At 48.6% G+C, this 19,583-nt stretch overlaps 1 protein-coding gene across 3 annotated transcripts in view; it reads right to left on the bottom strand.

The window, feature by feature from the left end:
- LOC119460525 (activating signal cointegrator 1 complex subunit 3) overlaps positions 1–19,159 on the bottom strand; it is a 418,279-nt gene extending 399,120 nt beyond the window's left edge. The window contains exons 1-4 of one of the 3 annotated variants that reach the window (XM_049655120.1): positions 18,598–19,159; positions 16,099–16,281; positions 15,708–15,841; positions 10,795–10,942 (exon numbers count right to left, since the gene is read on the bottom strand). In XM_049655120.1, the coding sequence (XP_049511077.1) occupies positions 10,795–10,942; positions 15,708–15,841; positions 16,099–16,281; positions 18,598–18,639 (507 nt within the window). In that variant the 5' untranslated portion in view covers positions 18,640–19,159. The remainder of the gene's footprint in view (positions 1–10,794; positions 10,943–15,707; positions 15,842–16,098; positions 16,282–18,597) is intronic. The other 2 variants (XM_049655118.1, XM_049655119.1) reach the window with 2 other exon arrangements.
- Positions 19,160–19,583: the final 424 nt, after the last annotated feature.

Below are 19,583 nucleotides of genomic sequence, written 5' to 3'. Positions count from 1 at the left end.
ACTTGCGCACCATGAAATTTCACGATTCGCACCGTTCGTTCATCTTGCTATGGTGCTCGAATACTTCAAAAATACGTCCTTCCGTTAATTCGAACTTCTTTTAATTCGAACAAATTTTCGGGCCCCTTCAAGTTCGAATTATCGAGATTTGGCTGTAAAAGCGTCTATAGAACAGCCCAGTGCCTGCACTGGGATGGTGTTTTTACAACTTAAACTTTTCATGCGAAAGGACGTTTGTAAATAACTTTTGCCTCATTCAGCACCTTTAGTTTTTTGATAGATTCACCAACCATAAAGGCTTATGGTACATGTTTAAAATGGCCAGACACTCCGTTAAGTCGAAACCGTGTCCCTAAATCACTTCATTAAATAGCGAAAAAATATTCAGTTTTCAAGATAGGGAAATTAAAATACCTTGTTACATCGGAAATTTTGTTAAATCGAGGTTCATCGAGGCATGACTGTACTACTAAATGAAGCAAAGCTGTGTTCACACGTTCAGAGTCAATTACAGATATTTTCGGATATGCCCGATAATTCAGATGCCTTTGCGGTACTGCCACAAATCCCATAGAGCCAATGCATACGGACGTTTGAAATTTGGGATGCTGTAACCCTTCGCCGTCCGATTTTTCAAGACTTTTTACCATGACTGTATAGTTTCGAAACTGCATTAATTGAAGGCGCCACTACCCTCACCATTTCAATTATCACGCAGCGTCAAAATAGCACTCTCGCCCAATCGCATGCTGATCCACTGGCAGCCTTAGCCACCACGACAACGCTAAGCCTAGCTGCTTCGACCAGTGGCGTAGCCAGGGGGGGGGGGTTAGGGGGGTTCAAACCCCCCCCCCGAAATTTTTTCCGCACCCCCCCCCCCACCCCCCACCCCACTTACCCGCCCTTTGTTTTCGTCGCTTCGCGCTGACATAATTCATGAAACCGGTGCTACTATCACAATTTCATTCCTGGGCGCTTCCGTTTGGTTGGTAATTTACAGCGAATCATGTCTGCATATGGAAAAAACTGTCACGGTGTTTGTCAAGGCTTTGACACTCTGTGAAGTTTTGGGCGAGAATGTGGCAGCCGCATTCTGAAGCAACAAATGTGCAACAAATGAAGCAACAAATGCGGCAGCCGCATTTTAGATGATGGCGAAAACGCTCGAGGCCCGTTTAGATAGATTTAGGTGCACGTTAAAGACCCCAGGTGGTCGAAATCTCCGGTATACATTTCCGCCGCTTCCCTTCAGGTGCCGGTTAGGTCGCGCTCGCGCAGGATCTTAGGCTACGTTCACACTTGGTCTCGAAGCTGTAGGAAGCGGCGAAATCTTGCAAAAATCCGCCCGCCTAGGCGGCAAAACAGGCATAAAACAGGCTGCGAGCCAAATCAGTCTCGGGCCGATTTTTTCGCCATGGCGAAGCGGAAACGCGGCGGAAAGTCGTTCTGCTTCACTGCAAGCTACACTAGCATGTAAACAACCGGTCGTAAAATTGAACATGGCACCAGAAGTGTAGGCTGTAATGCTGATCGACGCGATCAAGAACCAGCCCTTGCTCTACGACAAGAGTGGCACTAAAACGTACTGTCGGCAATACTCGCGATAGTATTCAACGTCGCGCGACCGGAGGTGCGGCAACGAAGCCTTGGCGTGACCCAACTTCTCGCGCTTTTGCAAAGCCAGGCGAACCCACCACCGCCGTTTCCGAGGTGTCCGCGTCTTCCGTTTATTCATTGTCCATTTCTAGAAAACAAGTAGGTAGAAGTATAAAAGCCATTTCTTCTTCCACTTCCACGGCAGACACTAGTTAGGCAGATTCCTCGTTGGCGCTCCATAATTCTCCTCGCACGTGTACGGTATGTTGCAGAAGTCGCGGGGTGCTTTCTCGTCACGTTACATGGGCTTGCCAAAAACCAAAGGTAGCGCCAGTACACAAAACACCAACACCGGAGCATGAAGAACAGCTCAAGCTGATCGACAGAGCTCGCAAGATGGCAAAGGCCACAGGGGCCCTGGACTGAGGGCCCCTGTGGCCTTCAGTCCACGCCGGGAAAACTCCTTTGTAAAAAGAAAGTTTTTCATTCATTTCATTCATTCTCGTCGCGACGATATATTGGGAGCGTAGGTCTCACGTAGGACGCGCAGGCTTTGGCGAGCCCCAACACAAGGGCCAGCCCGGGTTTTAGCTGTGGTGTTCCCGTTGCCCCTTTGGTGTCCTGGAGGCGCCGACAATACGAAATGATGAAATGTTATTACAAATTGTAAATAAAAGCTATTAAAGAAATATTCTCACGCCTAGGCACCAACCTGTGACTCAGCGCTACCGCGCCCGTGTGAGGATAATTACGGAACGCCAACGAGGAATTTACCGAAGGTCGCAGATGACAGGCGAAGTTGCGTAAAATGATCACTTTTGATGACAGTACGTGGGTCAAAGAATGAACATACCGCTCGAAATAATGCGATAATGAGCGCCACCACGCCGACAAACGTACGCAGACGAGATGGATCTGGACGAAAACGGCATCGGCGGCCGCGGCGGTAGCAAAACAAATGTGAACAACTTGGACAGGCGCGGAAAACATTTTCCGGCCGCTTTGGCCTTTCCGGCCGCTTTGGCCTTTCCGCCCGCTTGCCGCTTCCCAAGTGTGAACGTAGGCTTAGTCTGCGCGAGAAACGTCTCTTGTTTGCGATTGCGCCCCTACGGAAGGCTGGTAATTACTGTTGTGTTGTTGAATCCCAAACCAGCAATTACGGAAGGCTGGTAGTTGCTGTGTTGTTGTTGAATCCCAAACCAGCAATTACGGAAGGCTGGTAGTTGCTGTTTTGTTGTGGAATCCCAAACCAGTAATGTACACACGAAGGGGTTGATGACAGCAGTGAAATTCCACCGACTCGCAACAGAATGCACGAAACAGACAGCCGACAAGCATGAATTACTGCTGTGCGCAGTACAGCGTAAGTAAACTCTTGTTGCAGGCGCTGACAGTTCTCGTCGGAGTTCACGCGTCCTGAGAAATTGATTATGTGCACTATGCACTGAACAAGACCGGATTTCATTCCTGCATCACTAGTACACCAATCAGTCGAGATTCTGTGAGGTACAAGGCCGCTTCCTGTTTGCACCAGCGTAAGTGAAACAGAAATGAGTTGCACGCACTACTTAAAATGCGTACACATGCCATATCTACGCTGCGCGGTGAAATATTCTTTACAATTCTGAATCTGTTGACGTAAAGGCCAATGACGGCTGCACGCTCGCACACAGCGGAAGACAGAGCGGCCCATGCACTTGCCGCAGGAAATGCAACCCTGTCGTATAAGGGAGCAGGGCGATGAAAGCTTCGAAAGAAAAAAAGAGCCTTACGCGTTTTTGCGCGTATTAAGTTTACTAGCGCAAAGACGCAGCGAACAAGCTATTTCTATTGGAGTAGGTATAGCCTGGTCACACGTGCATTTTCACGCGTATAGCCGTCCTTGACTTGTGAAACGCACTTCGCCCCGACGAGGACGACGCCATCTACGCTTAACGGAGGTCAACGATTAACGATGTCTTCTCCGATCGGGCGGGTCGTCTCAATGATGCGTTTTCGAGACTGGTCTACTGAATGTCTTTGATATACATGTATAGAGTGTGCTGAAACTACCGACATTTATCATCGATCACGTGACCTAGAGGAAACCAGAAGCTTGCCCCCCCCCCCCCCGGTCGGGCCAGTGAACCCCCCCCCGAAAAAAATTTCTGGCTACGCCCCTGGCTTCGACGTTCGCTACCAAGCTTCCCGCTGCTCACTGCTGTGCATTTAATTGAAAGAATTCGCCCCTACCAGTAACGGCGCCAATTCGACCTACGTCATCCTCGCGGATGGCTTTGAATAGCCTTGTGCGAATATTCTATATTTTCGAATAGTTGAATGAATAATGTGCCATTCGATATTCGTTTTGATTCGAATTTTGTTATTCGGAAATTTCAAAGTATTCAGCTCGAACGAATAGCCACACGTGGCAGAGAGAAGGCATTTTCGGAAGTTTCGGTTTTGGATTCAGTAATACTTTTCCCAATTCAATTCAGGCCCAAGCCGGGAAAACAGAACTATACTCAGAACAAAGGCATACAAAAATGCATCTCGTCGGCTTGGTGGTGTGGTTGATTGCGTTTAGTGGGCAACTCTGTCTCTGCCGCGGCGGCATTTGATCAATCCCAGCCGCCTTGGACCACTCCAGAGAGCACCATGGGGAACTTGCATGCGGCCAGCAATCCGATTTGGACCTTTTTGTAAAGATTCCACCGGGAACCGAAGCTCGATGTCTTAAATGCAAGGCAGTCTTGAAGGCCCCGACAAGTACAACAACAACCCTAGCAACGCATTTAAGGAGACACCCGGACTGCACAAGGACTACCAAGAGAAGCGGGACGCACGCGAAAGGCCTTCCAAGCTCAAGGGGGCAAGCAAGGCAAGTGGTCAACAGCCATCCATAGCCGACAGTTTCAAGCCGAAAAAGAAAGCGTCGGCCCCAAAAGCCCAACAGATGACAAAAATGATAGCTCGTTTCGTAGCTCATGGTATGCACCCCTACAACATTGTCGAAGAACCGGGTTTCCTCGACATTATGAAGTTCGCTATGCCGGATTATGCTGTGCCGTCTCGGACAACGTTCTCGAGAGCCATTATTCCAGACCTCTACGCATCAAGCAAAGAGAAGGCCGGGGACATTTTTGCAAGCGAAGTGGAGTCGCTTTCAATCACAATTGATGGTTGGACATCGCGGGCAAATGACAGCTACGTTTGTGTAACTTGTCACGTCATGGACAGTGACTTCGTACAACACGTGCATGCATTGGCTTGCACGGAGATGACAGATTCTCACACTGCAGCAAACCTGGAGCTATTTAATGCAGGTTCATCGAGGAGTGGGAACTTCCAGCCCATGATACTGTGCCGATCTTCGTCGTTACAGATAATGGAAGGAACTTCTGCAGTAGCGCGGTCGTCCTGGAATGTTGTGCAGTGTTTCGGACACACCTTTCAGTTGTGTGTCAGTGATGCCAAATGAGAAGTGTCAGGGTTTTTGCAGCTCTGTGCTAAAGCCAGAGCGTTTGTGGCTAGATACATACGGAGTACCAAGGCCCGAGGACGGCTTCAGGAAATTCAGAGAAACATGCAGCTGGACCCTCTCGAGGTTGTACAAGACGTCCCGACGCGATGGAACAGTGAGCTGTGGGAACGCGCGACTCTCACGCGTCCCCTGATGTTGTTTTCCCCGCATGTCTCCTGTAGTCCGGCTTCTCTGCGTGGCTACCGGCGGTGGTTGCGGCGCGTTGCGAGAGATGGCGCTAGTGTCGCGATGCTAACGCCACCGAAACGCCGGGGTCACTTGGGAGAAAAAGGTCGGAGGCGCTCTCTCTTTGGCTGGGGATCGGCGACCAACACGCACGAACGCTTCGCGCGTGCGCCGGCCCGCTTCGCGCGACGTCGCGCGAGGCTTAGAGCGGGACACCGGTATGGACGAACACGGATCGTTCGAGCGCGCCACCGTTCGCGTGACTGTACACGCGAACGACTAGGCGATGGTGTCATAGCATGGGGCGAACGTATTCGCTCGCTATCGGGTCGCGGTGAGTCGGACTTACTTGATTTGTCGCGCGCCCGTGTGAATGTTCAATTGGTTGTAATTCGGCTAGTGTGCATTAGTGTATGAAAGGTGCAATAAATGCCCTTTTGATTGTTTGCACTACAATGTGTCGTTCCTTTGTCCCAAGAGCACATGTGAGACCCACATCTGGCTGCCCAACGTGGACCTCTTGGGGCATCGGACGATAATTTTAACAGCTTTGCTCGGTTCGAAATGTTTCAACCGAAGCGTAGTCCTAGCGTGGATTTTGATCGCTAGTGTCGGCGGTGTGCTTTCTTGAGCGAGGCGACGGTTGCTGTAGCGTGTTTGAACTTTTCGACATGCTAAGCCTTTTCGCGAGTGTTTTGAAGTACACTCGTCGATACGAGAGCCACGTGGTCTGCATCCTGGGAGAGCGAGGCCTAGCGCCCGCGGAGCATTGGCAAGCCTGAAGCGAGTGAGTACGGAAGCCTCGTGGGTGGTCCGAATTTCTTATGTAAATAGCTTCTTCTATATCTTTGACTTCGGAAGTCGAGGCTCAGGGAGCCGGGTGGCCGCGGGCCACGGGTGCCGCTACGGGCTGACTGGTATTGCGGCCTGGCACCGGGCGCTCCGACACCGTCTGGGACGGTGGGCGCCGTCAACTCGGATGCTGTGTGCACCGAGCGGAGTAGGACCACCTCACAGAGCTAACGTCTCCTCGCGGCTGCCTGTTCTTGTGCCCATTTTGGGTGTTGTTTTTTTTTTGGATGCCGGTTGTTGTCAAAGTAGCGACGCATTAGGCCTAAGGCTTAACAAAGCCGCCTGTCGCACGTTGAGGGACACAACCTGGTGGACCGTGGTGTTGAGGTGTTGCACATTGCTTCCTTCATTAGCTCGCCTCGCACGAATTGAAATTACTCGTTCGACTCAAGAAAGCAAGCTTTGTTCACGTGAACTTAGCATCTGCTATGCCGCCCGAAATTTCGCTGGCCGAATTGAACATCGTACCACGTGGGCGATGCGTATGCCGAATTCCTCTCCCTTGCACTATACTTTAGTGTTTGTCGAGTGCGTTGAGTGTACGCAGCGTGAGCGGAGTCACCCCTGGTTTGCTGTCACCTGCACATCGTCAGCGCTGCTGCCCCGGACTACAATCGAGCTACCCCAGGCTTTGGAGATGCCTGTGGTCAATTCGGCGCAGCGACTCCGGCGACCGCCAATGTCCGGCTCGCAACCCTCGGCGGCTGGGAAAAGAGCCGGCAGTCACCAACGGCTACTGCGGCTCTCGTCAGCAGGGCGCGAGCGACGCTTGCTCGTGCCGACTTCTGCGTCGCCGTTTCCGGAGTCCTGGGCTGGAGTCGTGCCATCGAATCTGCAGACGTGGTGCTGTGACCAACGGACGCCAGCGGTGAACACCAGAGTCAATGTCGGCTCGCACGTTGTGGATAACGCGTGGACATTTACTCGGCGGCGCCACTGTCGCATGTACTAACTTTTGTTCGCGACGCGCGCGTTGATAGGCCTTGTGACATGTTTCGCCGGCGTATGTGTAGTGATTTAAGGTTGAGGGGATGTGGGAACGCGCGACTCTCACGCGTCCCCTGATGTTGTTTTCCCCGCATGTCTCCTGTAGTCCGGCTTCTCTGCGTGGCTACCGGCGGTGGTTGCGGCGCGTTGCGAGAGATGGCGCTAGTGTCGCGATGCTAACGCCACCGAAACGCCGGGGTCACTTGGGAGAAAAAGGTCGGAGGCGCTCTCTCTTTGGCTGGGGATCGGCGACCAACACGCACGAACGCTTCGCGCGTGCGCCGGCCCGCTTCGCGCGACGTCGCGCGAGGCTTAGAGCGGGACACCGGTATGGACGAACACGGATCGTTCGAGCGCGCCACCGTTCGCGTGACTGTACACGCGAACGACTAGGCGATGGTGTCATAGCATGGGGCGAACGTATTCGCTCGCTATCGGGTCGCGGTGAGTCGGACTTACTTGATTTGTCGCGCGCCCGTGTGAATGTTCAATTGGTTGTAATTCGGCTAGTGTGCATTAGTGTATGAAAGGTGCAATAAATGCCCTTTTGATTGTTTGCACTACAATGTGTCGTTCCTTTGTCCCAAGAGCACATGTGAGACCCACAGAGCATGCCGTGATGGCCAGCATCGTGAAGCTCCGTACGGTCATCACTGTAGAACTTTCAGAATCTGACGCAGTTCCAAACTTGAACGCGAGTGGAAGCTTATGAATGCAGCAGTGCAAGTTGTGGGTACTTGGTGTCTCACAGGAGACCAACCAGCGCGGGTTCGAGCTTAGCGAGCCACAGGGCCGCGTCAGCCGTCGCCTCCAGCACCGCTCGCGCGCGAGCTCAGAGACCGCAAGGGGCTACCAAGTGACGCACGCAAAAGCACAGTAAAGCCCCGAGTTGACGGAAACCGTTTATTGAATCCGTCGGCACCAGCACTGCACAAACACCCGCGCGGCGGGGAACGAAAGGGGTCCCGCATCAAGGGCAAAAATACAATAACAGGCGCCTATAGCACGTCGCGGTGAGAGCACAGGCTCAAGCTGGAACACGCCGCTAGGAAAATTCCCGGCGGCTATGCTACTTGCTCTGGCGATAACCAATGGGTCAACTCGCGAGAGCTCGGGCAATCTCCTTTGGCTTAGGCTTTCGGCAAGTGCCGCTTGGCGTGGTACGACCTCGCGCAAGCACTAGGCACCGCTCGTCGGCTTAGTGTCGGAAAAAGAATCAGCACAAAGTACGCGCTCCCTGCACGGGCAAAGGCACCGTGCGCGAGCGCCAGTCCTAGTCACAAAGGTGTCGGCGGACGAGAGGAAAGCATGTATGTACCGTGCGCTGGTCCCGGAGATAAGAGAGCCACGCTGCGCCGCTAGTAGCCGAAACGCGGCCGCCGTGACGTAGGATCCCCGCCCTCACCGCAAACCACCGCTTTTGGAGCGCAACCGCTAGAACCGGTTGCGAGCGGACGGGAAAAGGCGAGGGATGGCAGAACAGGTGAAGCCCGCGCAATGGCGCCGGCGCCTCCCTCAATCCCCACAAAGTCTTGAAGCCACTTGACCATGCCACAACTGAACTGTCTGGGGACAGGTATCCCACGCTGTCAGGAGTCCGAGGTGGTGTACCGAGTTGGTTCTAGCCGAACATGTTTCTGAAGGTGGTGATGCAGCATTGCTTGCCTCAAGCCTTTTGCATAGCATCAAGACGAGATTCCCTGATATCAAGATGTCACACCTTCCTGCATTGGCAATGTTGGTCGATCCTAGATACAAAGATGTCTGTTATGCTGAACGACCCGCAAAGCAATGGGCGTTCACTCTACTCACAATGACAGCAGAAGAGACTGCCAGTTGATCAGCATGGTACAGCAACAAGTGAGAACAGCACCTGCTCTGCAGACCCATCAGGGGACTCTGTGTGGAGTGCTGTTACACAATTCAGTTTGCGTGCACATCATCAGTCAAGCCTGTGGGGATACGCGACTCTCACGCGTCTCCTGTGGTCCGGCTTCACCGCGTGGCTAAGTGCTGGCGGGGGTCGTAGTGGTTGCGGCGCGTTGCAAGAGATGGCGCGAGTGTCGCGATGCTAACGCCACCGAATGGCGGGGTGATTTGGGAGAAAAAGGTCAAAGGCGCTCGCTCTTTCGGTTGGGATCGGTGAGCGACGCGGACGTCCCGCGCGTGCGCCGATCCACGCTTCGCGAGACGTCTCGCGTGGCTTGGAGCGGGGCACCGGTATGGACGAACACGGATCGTTCGAACGCGCTACCGTTCACGTGACCGTACACGTGAACGACTAGGCGATGGTGTCATAGCATGGGGCAAACGTATTCGCTCGCTATCGGGTCGCGGTGAGTCGGACTTCCTTGATTTGTCGCGCGCCCATGTGAATGTTCTAGTGGTAGCAATTCGGCTAGTGTCCATTGGTGTATGAAAGGCGCAATAAATGCCGTTGTGATTGTTTGCACTACTGTGTTGTCGTTCCTTTGTCCCAAGAGCATGTGTGAGACCCCACGAGCCATACAATCTCAGATGAGGTTGCTGGGTACTTGAAGGCCCCCCCTTCTTTCCCGGTCCGAAGACCCCCTTGTGTGGTGGAAAAGCAAGGGCAGCCACCAACCAACCCTGGTTGCAGCTGCCCGTAGGTATCTTTCGATACCAGCCACCCGGACAAGTGAAAGGCTCTTTTTCAACGCAGGAGCCGTTGTAAGCTGCAGAAGGGAGCACCTCAAACCCCAGCATGTGAAACAGCTAGTGTTTTTGCACAAAAATTTGTAGATTTTCGTAAATAATCAAGTTGTTTACTTTCCTTGAATAAATCCCAGACCTTAGCCCTCTGCCGTTTTTTTTTTTCTTTACTTGCTACTATTCGAAGTATTCGCTTCGAAATCATTCGACAAGAATTACTATTCGCTTCGAACCAAAAAAGCACTATTCGCACAAGCCAAGCTTCGAAGCATGGAAAGTGCAGCAAAGGTCAAGCGTTGCATTATGCTGGTTCCTAGAAGTCAGCGACGTGACTGCGTAACAACGCAAACCAAGAATGTAAAGGGGCCACTGTTATTGGACACAGCAGGTATTCTTTAATTACTCACGCATACACCTACCGTCTGTTGTTGCAATACAAGCACCAATACACCCTAATAAATGTACTGGCAGGCCTTGAGAGCTATTTCCGTCGTGACTGCAGTGATTTCTGCCCTTGGGGGCAGTAAAGGGCCAACCTTAATTTTTTTCGGGCTGACCGATTTTTCAGACCATTGCATGGCCCATAAGGAGTCCGAAAAATCGGATATTGACTGCATTATGCCTCTTCCTTTAGTTCGGCACACCGGATAATCTGATCAATTTTGTTTGACCTGTCAAGATCAAATTAACACAAGCCGACTGTATAATATTCCCGGCAATGCACAAACCAGAAAGAAGAATGAAAGTCCATAATATAAGTGTTAAATATTGCTTCCGCGTTGCAAGGTTAATCAAGAAAGCAAACAATCATCGCTTCTTTTTAACCAAGTAAATTTGGTATGGCATTAAACATTTTTTTTATCGTAATATAATCTCATGCTGTGTTGTTTGTCCCATGAGGTATGAATTAATGAGCTTTTACTGCATACACTAAGATACAATCACTTGTTCAAGGTCTTCACTAACCACAGTTCTGAAAGGTAAAAAGAAAATCCAACCTTGGCACCTGCTATAAAGGCAGCGGACTTTTTGGCCTCGGCAAAGGAGTCGTAAACATTGGGATATCTCTCTACACGTGCTTGTGGTCTCCTAGCCAGCAATGGTGTAGCCTTGGCAGTCATAAGTTCGGCATTAAGTTCAGCATGTCTGCAAAAAAGTTGGTGAAAGAAAAAGCTCACAGTTCAGACCAGGCACTAATCCCATAATGCAAAAGGAGGGAAAGTTAGGCGAGTTGGTACGGTAACATATTTCTAGTTTAGAGATGCACAGACGAAGACTAAAAGCAGACAGGACGAGCGCAAACTCTCAGGTTGAGAGTAAGCGCTCGTCCTGTCTGCTTCTAGTCTTCGTCTGTGTCCCTTCGCACTATAAACTAGAAACTAATCATGTAACCAGTGTGAATTCTGGCTGTGCTCTCAAAGGGAAAAAGGTGTCTAACATTCCTAAGCAAACTCCTTATGTACAATACCATAGGATTTGCCTTTTTCTTTTTGTAATCAATATTCCTGCATGCCACAATGGTTATCATCAGCTGTGTGCACACAACTACTGCCTCAGTGCCTTCTTCGGTTCATGCACAACCTACAGTGCCTGGTGCAGCAGCCACTGTTCATGCAGTGTCAACACACACCAAGCAGCATCGTTAACTAATGTAAAATTATTGGTTGGTCAAGGTTTTCAGCAAATCTCGAAGCTGTTAAAGCAAGCCAAACTAATACTTTTATTCAATCAAAACTTTTTGTCTTCATAAGGAACAGAGGAATATGGCCAAGAACACCTGTAGACATTGCCAAATTCTGCCATATTGTCAAATTTTGTAATGACGGCATTTTGAACCCATCAGAAAGGCCAGAGGGCTGCTACCATAGAGTTTCTCACTTTATTACCTAGGGGGAAATCTGGCGCCACCGTCTATGGGTTTTCTAACGAGTGCTGTGCCGTCGTGGGAATGACAGTATATGGGTGTCCGAGGCTCGTGTTGGCTGGTCTTGTATGGGGTATGGGGCTTCGTTTAAAACAGGGCTATGGCTACACAGACAATGCGTTCTTAAAATAAAACCTTCAAAGAAGGTTTTCATTCACCCATATTACATCTTTCAATGAAGTTTACTCACCTACAATGCACAATCAAGCGAAGAAAAGCAAAAACAGACAACAAACTGCTCTAGAGCAAGCGCAAATCTTGTCGTCTGTCCTCTAACTTTAGCGGCCCACTGATACATTTTATGTTTCATATAATTGTACATCGAATCACAAGTCCTCATAATTAAACCTGTTTCTGTGTAATAATAAAGCTAAAACAGCTCTTTACGTGTTGTTTTAGTAGGAAATTATTAACGTGACAAACGGAACGGTGCTAGCCAGGTGCGTCTTCAAAGTGTCCTGGCTCTCCAAGGGCGATGCTAATCCGAAGTCACCATATACAGTATAGACCACTTATAACGTAACCGCTTATAGCGCAGGACCGGATATAGTGCAGTCTTTTCAGACTCCCGTTAATTTTCCCATAGCACTCCATGTATACACGTATTGCTTATAGTGCAGTTGCGGGAAACGAAACACCGGTTACAGTGCGGCTGCCTGGGAGCACGGAAGTCAGCGGAGACGGCGAACACTCCCCTCAAAGGGGCGCCCCAAGGAGTGCTCGAGGAAAAAAGAGAGACGAAGTGGAGGAGAAGGGCACGTGGTGCGAACGAACAGCCAGTGAGGTTGAAACCAGAATCTTGAGTGCGAGTCGTGAAATATCACAGCACACATAGCGAGAGAGGGCCATGAAACTGCCAACGCCGGCCAACGCGCACTTCACGATAACGGCAGTAAACGAAACTTCAAGGAGCGGGCGGCGCCGGCACAGCAAGGCAAAGGGCGCACGCGGAGACCGTGGAATATGAGGGAGGAGGGCGGCAGGGAAGCGGATCTCGCCTCGGCAACTCCGCCGCTTCGGTGGCTCCCCTCGCCCTCCCTCGTAGCTCCCTCACTTTCGACTGTCACCGCGCGCGCGCGCCCGCCGGCCCGGCGCCAGCGCCCCGAAGTTTCGTTTTCTGCCGTTATCGGGAAGCGGGCGTTTGCCAGCGTGGGCAGTTTCGTTGGCCGGCCTGGGACAGCGCCGCTGCTTCCCACTTCGTCGTAGCCGCAGCGTGCAAGGTCAACACGTGACTAGAAAGTAGAGAAAGCATAAAGGAGAAAGAAGGGTTCACTGCCATTTTCTACGCGTGGCTACGGTAGCGTTGCTGAGACGTCGGCACGTACACGCATGTTCCGGCGCAACGCAGAATCGGCGACCTTGCCATTTGAGAGAGGGTGAAATTTCCGCCGCATATTTTTTTTTTTCTTTTTTTTTTTGTTTTGTTCACGCGCGACATTGAGGGGTCTCTCCTAAGCTTTTACTCTATGGCGGTGCCGGAGCAATGCCGGTAGGAGGCGCCGCCGCGTGATTTGGTTCGAATTAACGAGATTCGACTGTACATTGAATGCAAATGTTCTAGCCGCATTCCTCGACTGTCGCATACGCGTGGTGGCTCGGTGCACATCTTTTGCCTATGTGCGAACCTTTGAAAATTGTTGCTTTGGTTATAGTGCGGTACCGCTTATAGTGTGGATATTCGCGACTCCGGCGACTTACGTTATAAGCGATCTACACTGTACTGGCGTTCCCATGCACACACCAGTGCAGCAGCACCAGATTTCCTTCTAGGTAATACTATAGTGAAGTTTAACTCTGGGTTTCCTCGATATGCCCGCGAATACACGCAAAACTGCCGCGCGACCGGCCTGGCTGCTACAGCCTCTCTGATTGGATAAAAATGACGCCATTACCAAACTTGATAATACGGCGGAATTCGACAATGTCCAGAAACGCACTTCTGGTAAGATGGGATTCGTAAGGAATAAATGGTCCAAACATGACCATGTTCTATATTCAGGCTTCTGTGTATGCTAAGGAGTTCCACCTCAAAATGGCATCACCGAGGTGTGCACCATGAACATGAACAGGAAGTCCGTACATGTATGTCAGGTTGTACACCTATTTGAATATGATTAAGCGTGTTAATGTGGTGCACAATAATGCCTGGCCTCAGTTGCTCCGTTGCTTCCATGGCAGACGTAATACTACTAGTGCCACCACTCAACAGGAGAAGAGTTTAGCGCCCCTGCCTCGCGATGCTCTCACTATCCTTCTCCGACTCCTTCTCTACACATTTAAAAAATTTTTGCCATTACCGGGGGCTGCCTTGGATAGATGTATTCTGCTGTTGTATCAAGTAGCTTAAAACTATTCATCTGTGGAGCATTGGATCCCACAGCCCATTTTGGGACACAATACTTCGGTCTTTCACTCTATCCTTGTAAATAAATTGTTCCTGTGCTTAAGCTTTCTACGTGCTCTTACAAATACTATAAAAAACCATCTTAACAGAACTGTTGGTTGGCCTAATTGGTGTTTGCTGAAGGACATATGTATTTATTCCTGGGTCAGTACCTAAAATGAATCAATTGGAAGTGCCACCCGTGTCGTCGTCTATGTTTCTTCCTTTGGCGTGTGTCCCAATTTGCGGCAATAATATATCCTTCAAGAAACTGGTTCATTTTACTACCAGTAATTGTGTTGCAAAGTTTTAAAAATTAATGTATCTGTGCCTTTTAGTACTGTCTAACTTTCTTTTTCTCTCATTAGTGAAGGCTTGTTTCGGTTTCTTTTTATTTTATCAGTGAATGTTCCATTCGTTTGGTTTTGTATTACGAGAGCAGTGTTATACTAATGCGACATGCATTTCATGCACTTTTTTATGTCTTCCAAGCAAATACGAAAGCATATATTGTACTGTTCCTGCACTGTGTACGATTGTCAACAAAACAACGCAACACATGTTCTGTGCTGCTGCTGGACTTCATTATTTCTGTCCTGGCACATGTTTGTCATGACCCTTGCAATTGCAAAAACAGACTGTGCACAAACACACAAACAATGTGCAATGCACAGAAGATAAAATGCAGCACATCACACGAATTTGCACACAAAGACGGCCATAAGCAACATGAGTGAACAGCGAATAAAATAAAAAAAATGATGCCGCTCCATTTAAAGAAACAAAAAAGGAAAGATAAACACCCCAGCTTGACAGGTGAACGGCCCTAGCAAGAAAATAGTAATAAAACTCGCACCGCCTACCACTGTTGCCATGAAGATGGAGGCAGCAATAGTTTCCGTCTAATAATACTAGAGGAAACTCCGCCACTGCAATCGTACAGTTAGGATGGAAACGATGGTTAGTACATGGATTTGTGTAATCTTCGTTCTTGTGGCTTAGTTAAAGTTTTATATGCCTTTATCAGCCTAAATTCCGAGGCCATCCTTTCTTTTCTAAACGTAGAAGGCAATAGACATATGCACAGTCACTGCCAATTGTAGCGTTTATAACAATATCTTGTTGAAAATTATCAGTTCGAGAAGTCACAAAACAGTGTGACGCCAGAAGGACGAAGTTTAGGCAAATTCATGTTATTCCCATGTAGCTTGAACTGCCATGCCTGCAACTCCTGTAGAGAGCAGCCCTACAGTTACCTCTAGCAATCTTAGACAGACATACAAGACTGTCTTGCTCAAACAGAACTCACCTGCACAGACCTAATCTCCCTACACATGTGTCCCTAGCGTATCCCTCACCCAAATAATGTTGCAGTAAGATTAGGCCAGTTCCATAATTACGGCTGAATCAAATAAAGGCAACCGTAAACTGCCACAAGGTCACCTGTTAATTCAACATACCATGTTCCTGCATCCTATGCAGGTTTCAAGCAAGCTAATTTTTTATAGCAAACATTCTTGCTTCACATTACTGCTACTGGAAGCCATCGCACGGATAAAAAGCAAAATTTTGGGTAAAGAAGCTATATATTTAGAATGACTTACCTTTGCCTACGAAGAAATTCAACATTCAACTGCATATGATCATCTTGCTCTTTAGTGTTGTTCTTCGTGCGATCACGACCAATCCTTTTTTCCTCTTTTTGAATTTTTTTCATCAGGCTCTTCTCTTGTTCCGACTGAAATGGACACAAAACAATGTTCCAAGAGTGTTGGGGAAAGAAAATTTTAGAAGTGTGGTCTTAGTCAAGATGTGCTGTTGACATTACCTACAGAGCAATAAACAGTTTAAACAGCAGTGTTCTTATCTACAAAAAAAGAGTGGCTTGTGACACTCGCAAACAAAAAAATATGTGTTGTCTCAGCTCAAACAGTAATAGAGTGATGCATGGGATAATGCAGGACAATGTAAGCAGTGCACCTTTGCCTTTTTTACCTGAATAGTGACTTGGCAGCCGTATGTGGGCTTTGCAGGCTGGTTCTTGAAGACAGGCACAACATCAGGGAAAGGTTCTGCCATGTTTAATGCATCAGCATTCATGGCCTTCACAAGCTCTTTACGATGGTCAAGGATATTATGAATCACACCAAGAAACTCGGCGCCGAAAATTTCATACATCTGAAAAATCGAAAACAACCGCCAACAGAAACAAATTGTAAAGAAAAATTAATCAATGTTACACTCCAAATCATTTAGTGAACGCTTTGCATAAGGAACACTGTTTGGTCACAGGTGTGTTGTGTATGAATTCAAGGAGTGCTTTATGGTATCTGCTGTCATGTACCGAATGACCATAGCTGGATGTGTCACTGTAGAGTAGGCCAGCTGGCTGGAGATGTGCCACTTGTAAGGCTGGACAAGTCCATACTAAGTGGCCAGCATCTGCTTCTGTCCCTGCAAGGGGACAGTCCAGTGGAAAGTGCTGCCAAGTACAGGTGACACCCCAGCCTGCAACCTCCTAAGCACCACTACAGTAAGGTGATGGGTGAGGAATCAGGCGAGATATGAGTGCACGTGTCTTGGCAGAAAGAATATTTTACATGTAGGGAGGATAAGAATCAGGTTGCCTGGTTGCTTGTTGGTCAGCAGCAATGTTGCGAGGGTTCACAGCATGTCCTTGAATTCAATGTACCCTGATGCACTGCAATTATAAAGGCATGCATCAACTCACAAACTTCCTTCTCTGCAAGTGTCTGTGCTGATGTATACAAATCTTTCCAACGTGCATGTAGCAAGCACCACTCCTACTTCTGACACAAGTGCCTACTCCCACAATAAGCTTCACACACCATCATCTTAGCTCAATATTTATTCACTCAAACATCACCTGTCCCAAAAATGCACGCAGTATCAGGAAAGAAATGGGACAGGATGTAGGAGTATTGCCCTCGCACTCTCCCCCCTCGAGAGTACCCCGTTGACCTCCAGTAGGACTGCTGTGTGAGAAGCCCGAATTCTATGCATTTGCTGTGCAGCCCATTTTTGGTAATTTCAACAGATAGGTTAAAGGACTTGTGAAATTGGATAAGAATCGGGCAGAAATTAATCAGATGTCACGATAGGCCAACGGAAAGGGAATGCTGAATGAAAAAACTGTCTTCAAGTGGGTTCATCGTTTTCGGAAAATCAGGACGTCCCTTCTTATCGCACTAAGGTGCAAGCATTGATCATGTGCATTCTCTCACATTCACTGACCACCGAAGGACTAACCAGAAGCACTTGGTATATGTTAAAGGCATTTGGTTAAGGAAAGTCATCTATTCACATGATTGCAATGGCAAAATTTGGAAATAAAAGAAGATTTGTGTAGAGTTGGTACCAAAACTGCTCACTACTGAGCAAAAGTTTCAATGAAAAGAAGTTTGTGTTGATTAGAAAACTTCGAAAGAAAGCAATAAATTATTGCATTATCACTCGCACCAAATCGATTTATGAATACGGCATAGTGCTGAAGCCACAGAGCAATGAGTGAAAATGAAATGTGCAAAAGGGCAAAACAGCTCAGACCTACTGAGTGTTTTTTGAATGCTGTAGAATCATGCACCAGAAAGCTGAAGCTCAGTGCAGCTTCCTACACCGACATTTTGAAGCAACTGAAAGCTCTTCCAACATTTCTAGAAAGGGGGCACTGAATTTGGCGGCAAGACAATCACACGTTTTTGGCATACAATTCCATAATTTTGCTTAAACACTCTCTCCTTGTTGCCGAATATAGCACCTTACAACGCCCTGGACCAATCACAGCTGACAAGATGGCAGAATTCGCCAAGGCCATGTGCCAATGTCCCTTATAGCACCCCGGGAGTGCATTGAGCACACATCGTCTCCACTCAAAAATGGCTGTATTTCTGGCTTGCTCTAAGAAGATTCTCAAGAGAGTGCGGCAGCTCACAATGAATGATTATGGTATTCGCCCGACTGGTCTGAAAATTGTCTGCAGAGTGCGATCAGATACGAAACCTGCTACATTTTCTTCCTAAAAAATAGGGTGCACATATGGTTTCCACTTCCTTCAGGAGCTGTAATGTCATTTAGAAGCTACTTGTTTATTTTGAACACACAGAAAATGGCCAGGTGTTCGATGAGGGAGCGTGTCAGAATGGGGCAAATAATGCCAAATGAATCAGCGTTTCTTCCCGTTAGGGTTGAATTAATGGTAGTCTATTGTAATAGAAATGCACGCACCAATACTACAGGAGAAATTGCTACAGCACTGTACAGGTAAATGAACAAAAAAAAAGGGGGGGGAAAAAAATGCTTCCAGCTTGGAATGGATTCGACACCACCATGGTACATTAGCTGGAATTCGGGGCAGCCCACGATAGTGCCGAGGCAAATGTATGCACATAGCCTGGTTGAAAAACAGTGAAGAAATAAGGGTGAGAAATTTGCCAAAAGTGCACAAGAAATGCGACAGCCTGACAAATGACTTACCTCTCCTTCGAGTTCCTTGTCAGTACGGTGTGAGTCCAGCATTGGCGCTACTATGTTGACCAATTCCTCTACAGAGAGGCCCAAATTACTGCCTTTCAACAGTGCTGCCTGCACTTGAGACCTCAGCCAGTGGCCATCATAACGGCTCTTTGGCTTGTTCTCCGTTACAATAGGGTCCTTATAACTTATATCGAGGCAGGCCTGGTCTTTGACAAACAATTCATCCTCCGAGCACGCATCAACCTCATCGTCCACAAATGGCTGTAAGCTGCCCACTTTGATGCGGCGGGCAAACTCAGTGGCCTCGGGGAATGAGTCTTCCAGGCTATATTTCTGTTCAAGCAGCAGTTGCCTCGTTTCCGGCGGCAGCCAAGAGAAGATTTTGTGCACCAAGAGGCAGGCCTTGTTTGCCAGCTCAGCAGAGAAGCTGCCAAAGGCCCTTTTGAGCTGCTGACGTTCATGTTCAGTAACATGGGTCTGGCCACTGTCCTCTTCAAATATTTCCAACAGCTGCAGTGCTGCAGCGTGCAGAACTTCTTCAAGGCAATCGCCGCCAGCTGCAGTAACAAATAGAGTAAATGGTCAAAAATTGTTTCAACATATTTTAATGCTTTTGCAAATCACCCCACATCCAGAAATAGTGCCACAAGCAACTCACATACCTGCATTCTGTGCTTCCATTTTGCAAAACTTACTACATGCCACTTTCATAAAAATTTAACCCTTTGCGGCCATGTTTCACGGCCCTCCTGACACACATTAATACCAGTTCTGATCAAATGTCAAGAAGTGCTCCGCGCATGCGTACACTTATGTGTACAGCATTTTTCAGTGCATCTGTCATAGCACCGTTCGGGAACCTTTTCAACTACTAATAATTGCACTTCACAGCACGTGTGTATAAGGACAGCATTCTTTTAGCAGCTAACTGAAGAATTATGTGCTTTTCCTAGGATAGAGTACTGTGAATGGCAACATATTTTTTT

Source organism: Dermacentor silvarum, chromosome 8 (genome assembly GCF_013339745.2).
Source record: "Dermacentor silvarum isolate Dsil-2018 chromosome 8, BIME_Dsil_1.4, whole genome shotgun sequence".
NCBI classification, from domain to species: Eukaryota; Metazoa; Arthropoda; class Arachnida; order Ixodida; family Ixodidae; genus Dermacentor; species Dermacentor silvarum.
The sequence above is the reverse complement of the archived record's forward strand: the minus strand, read 5'-3'. Positions and strand labels throughout refer to the sequence as shown.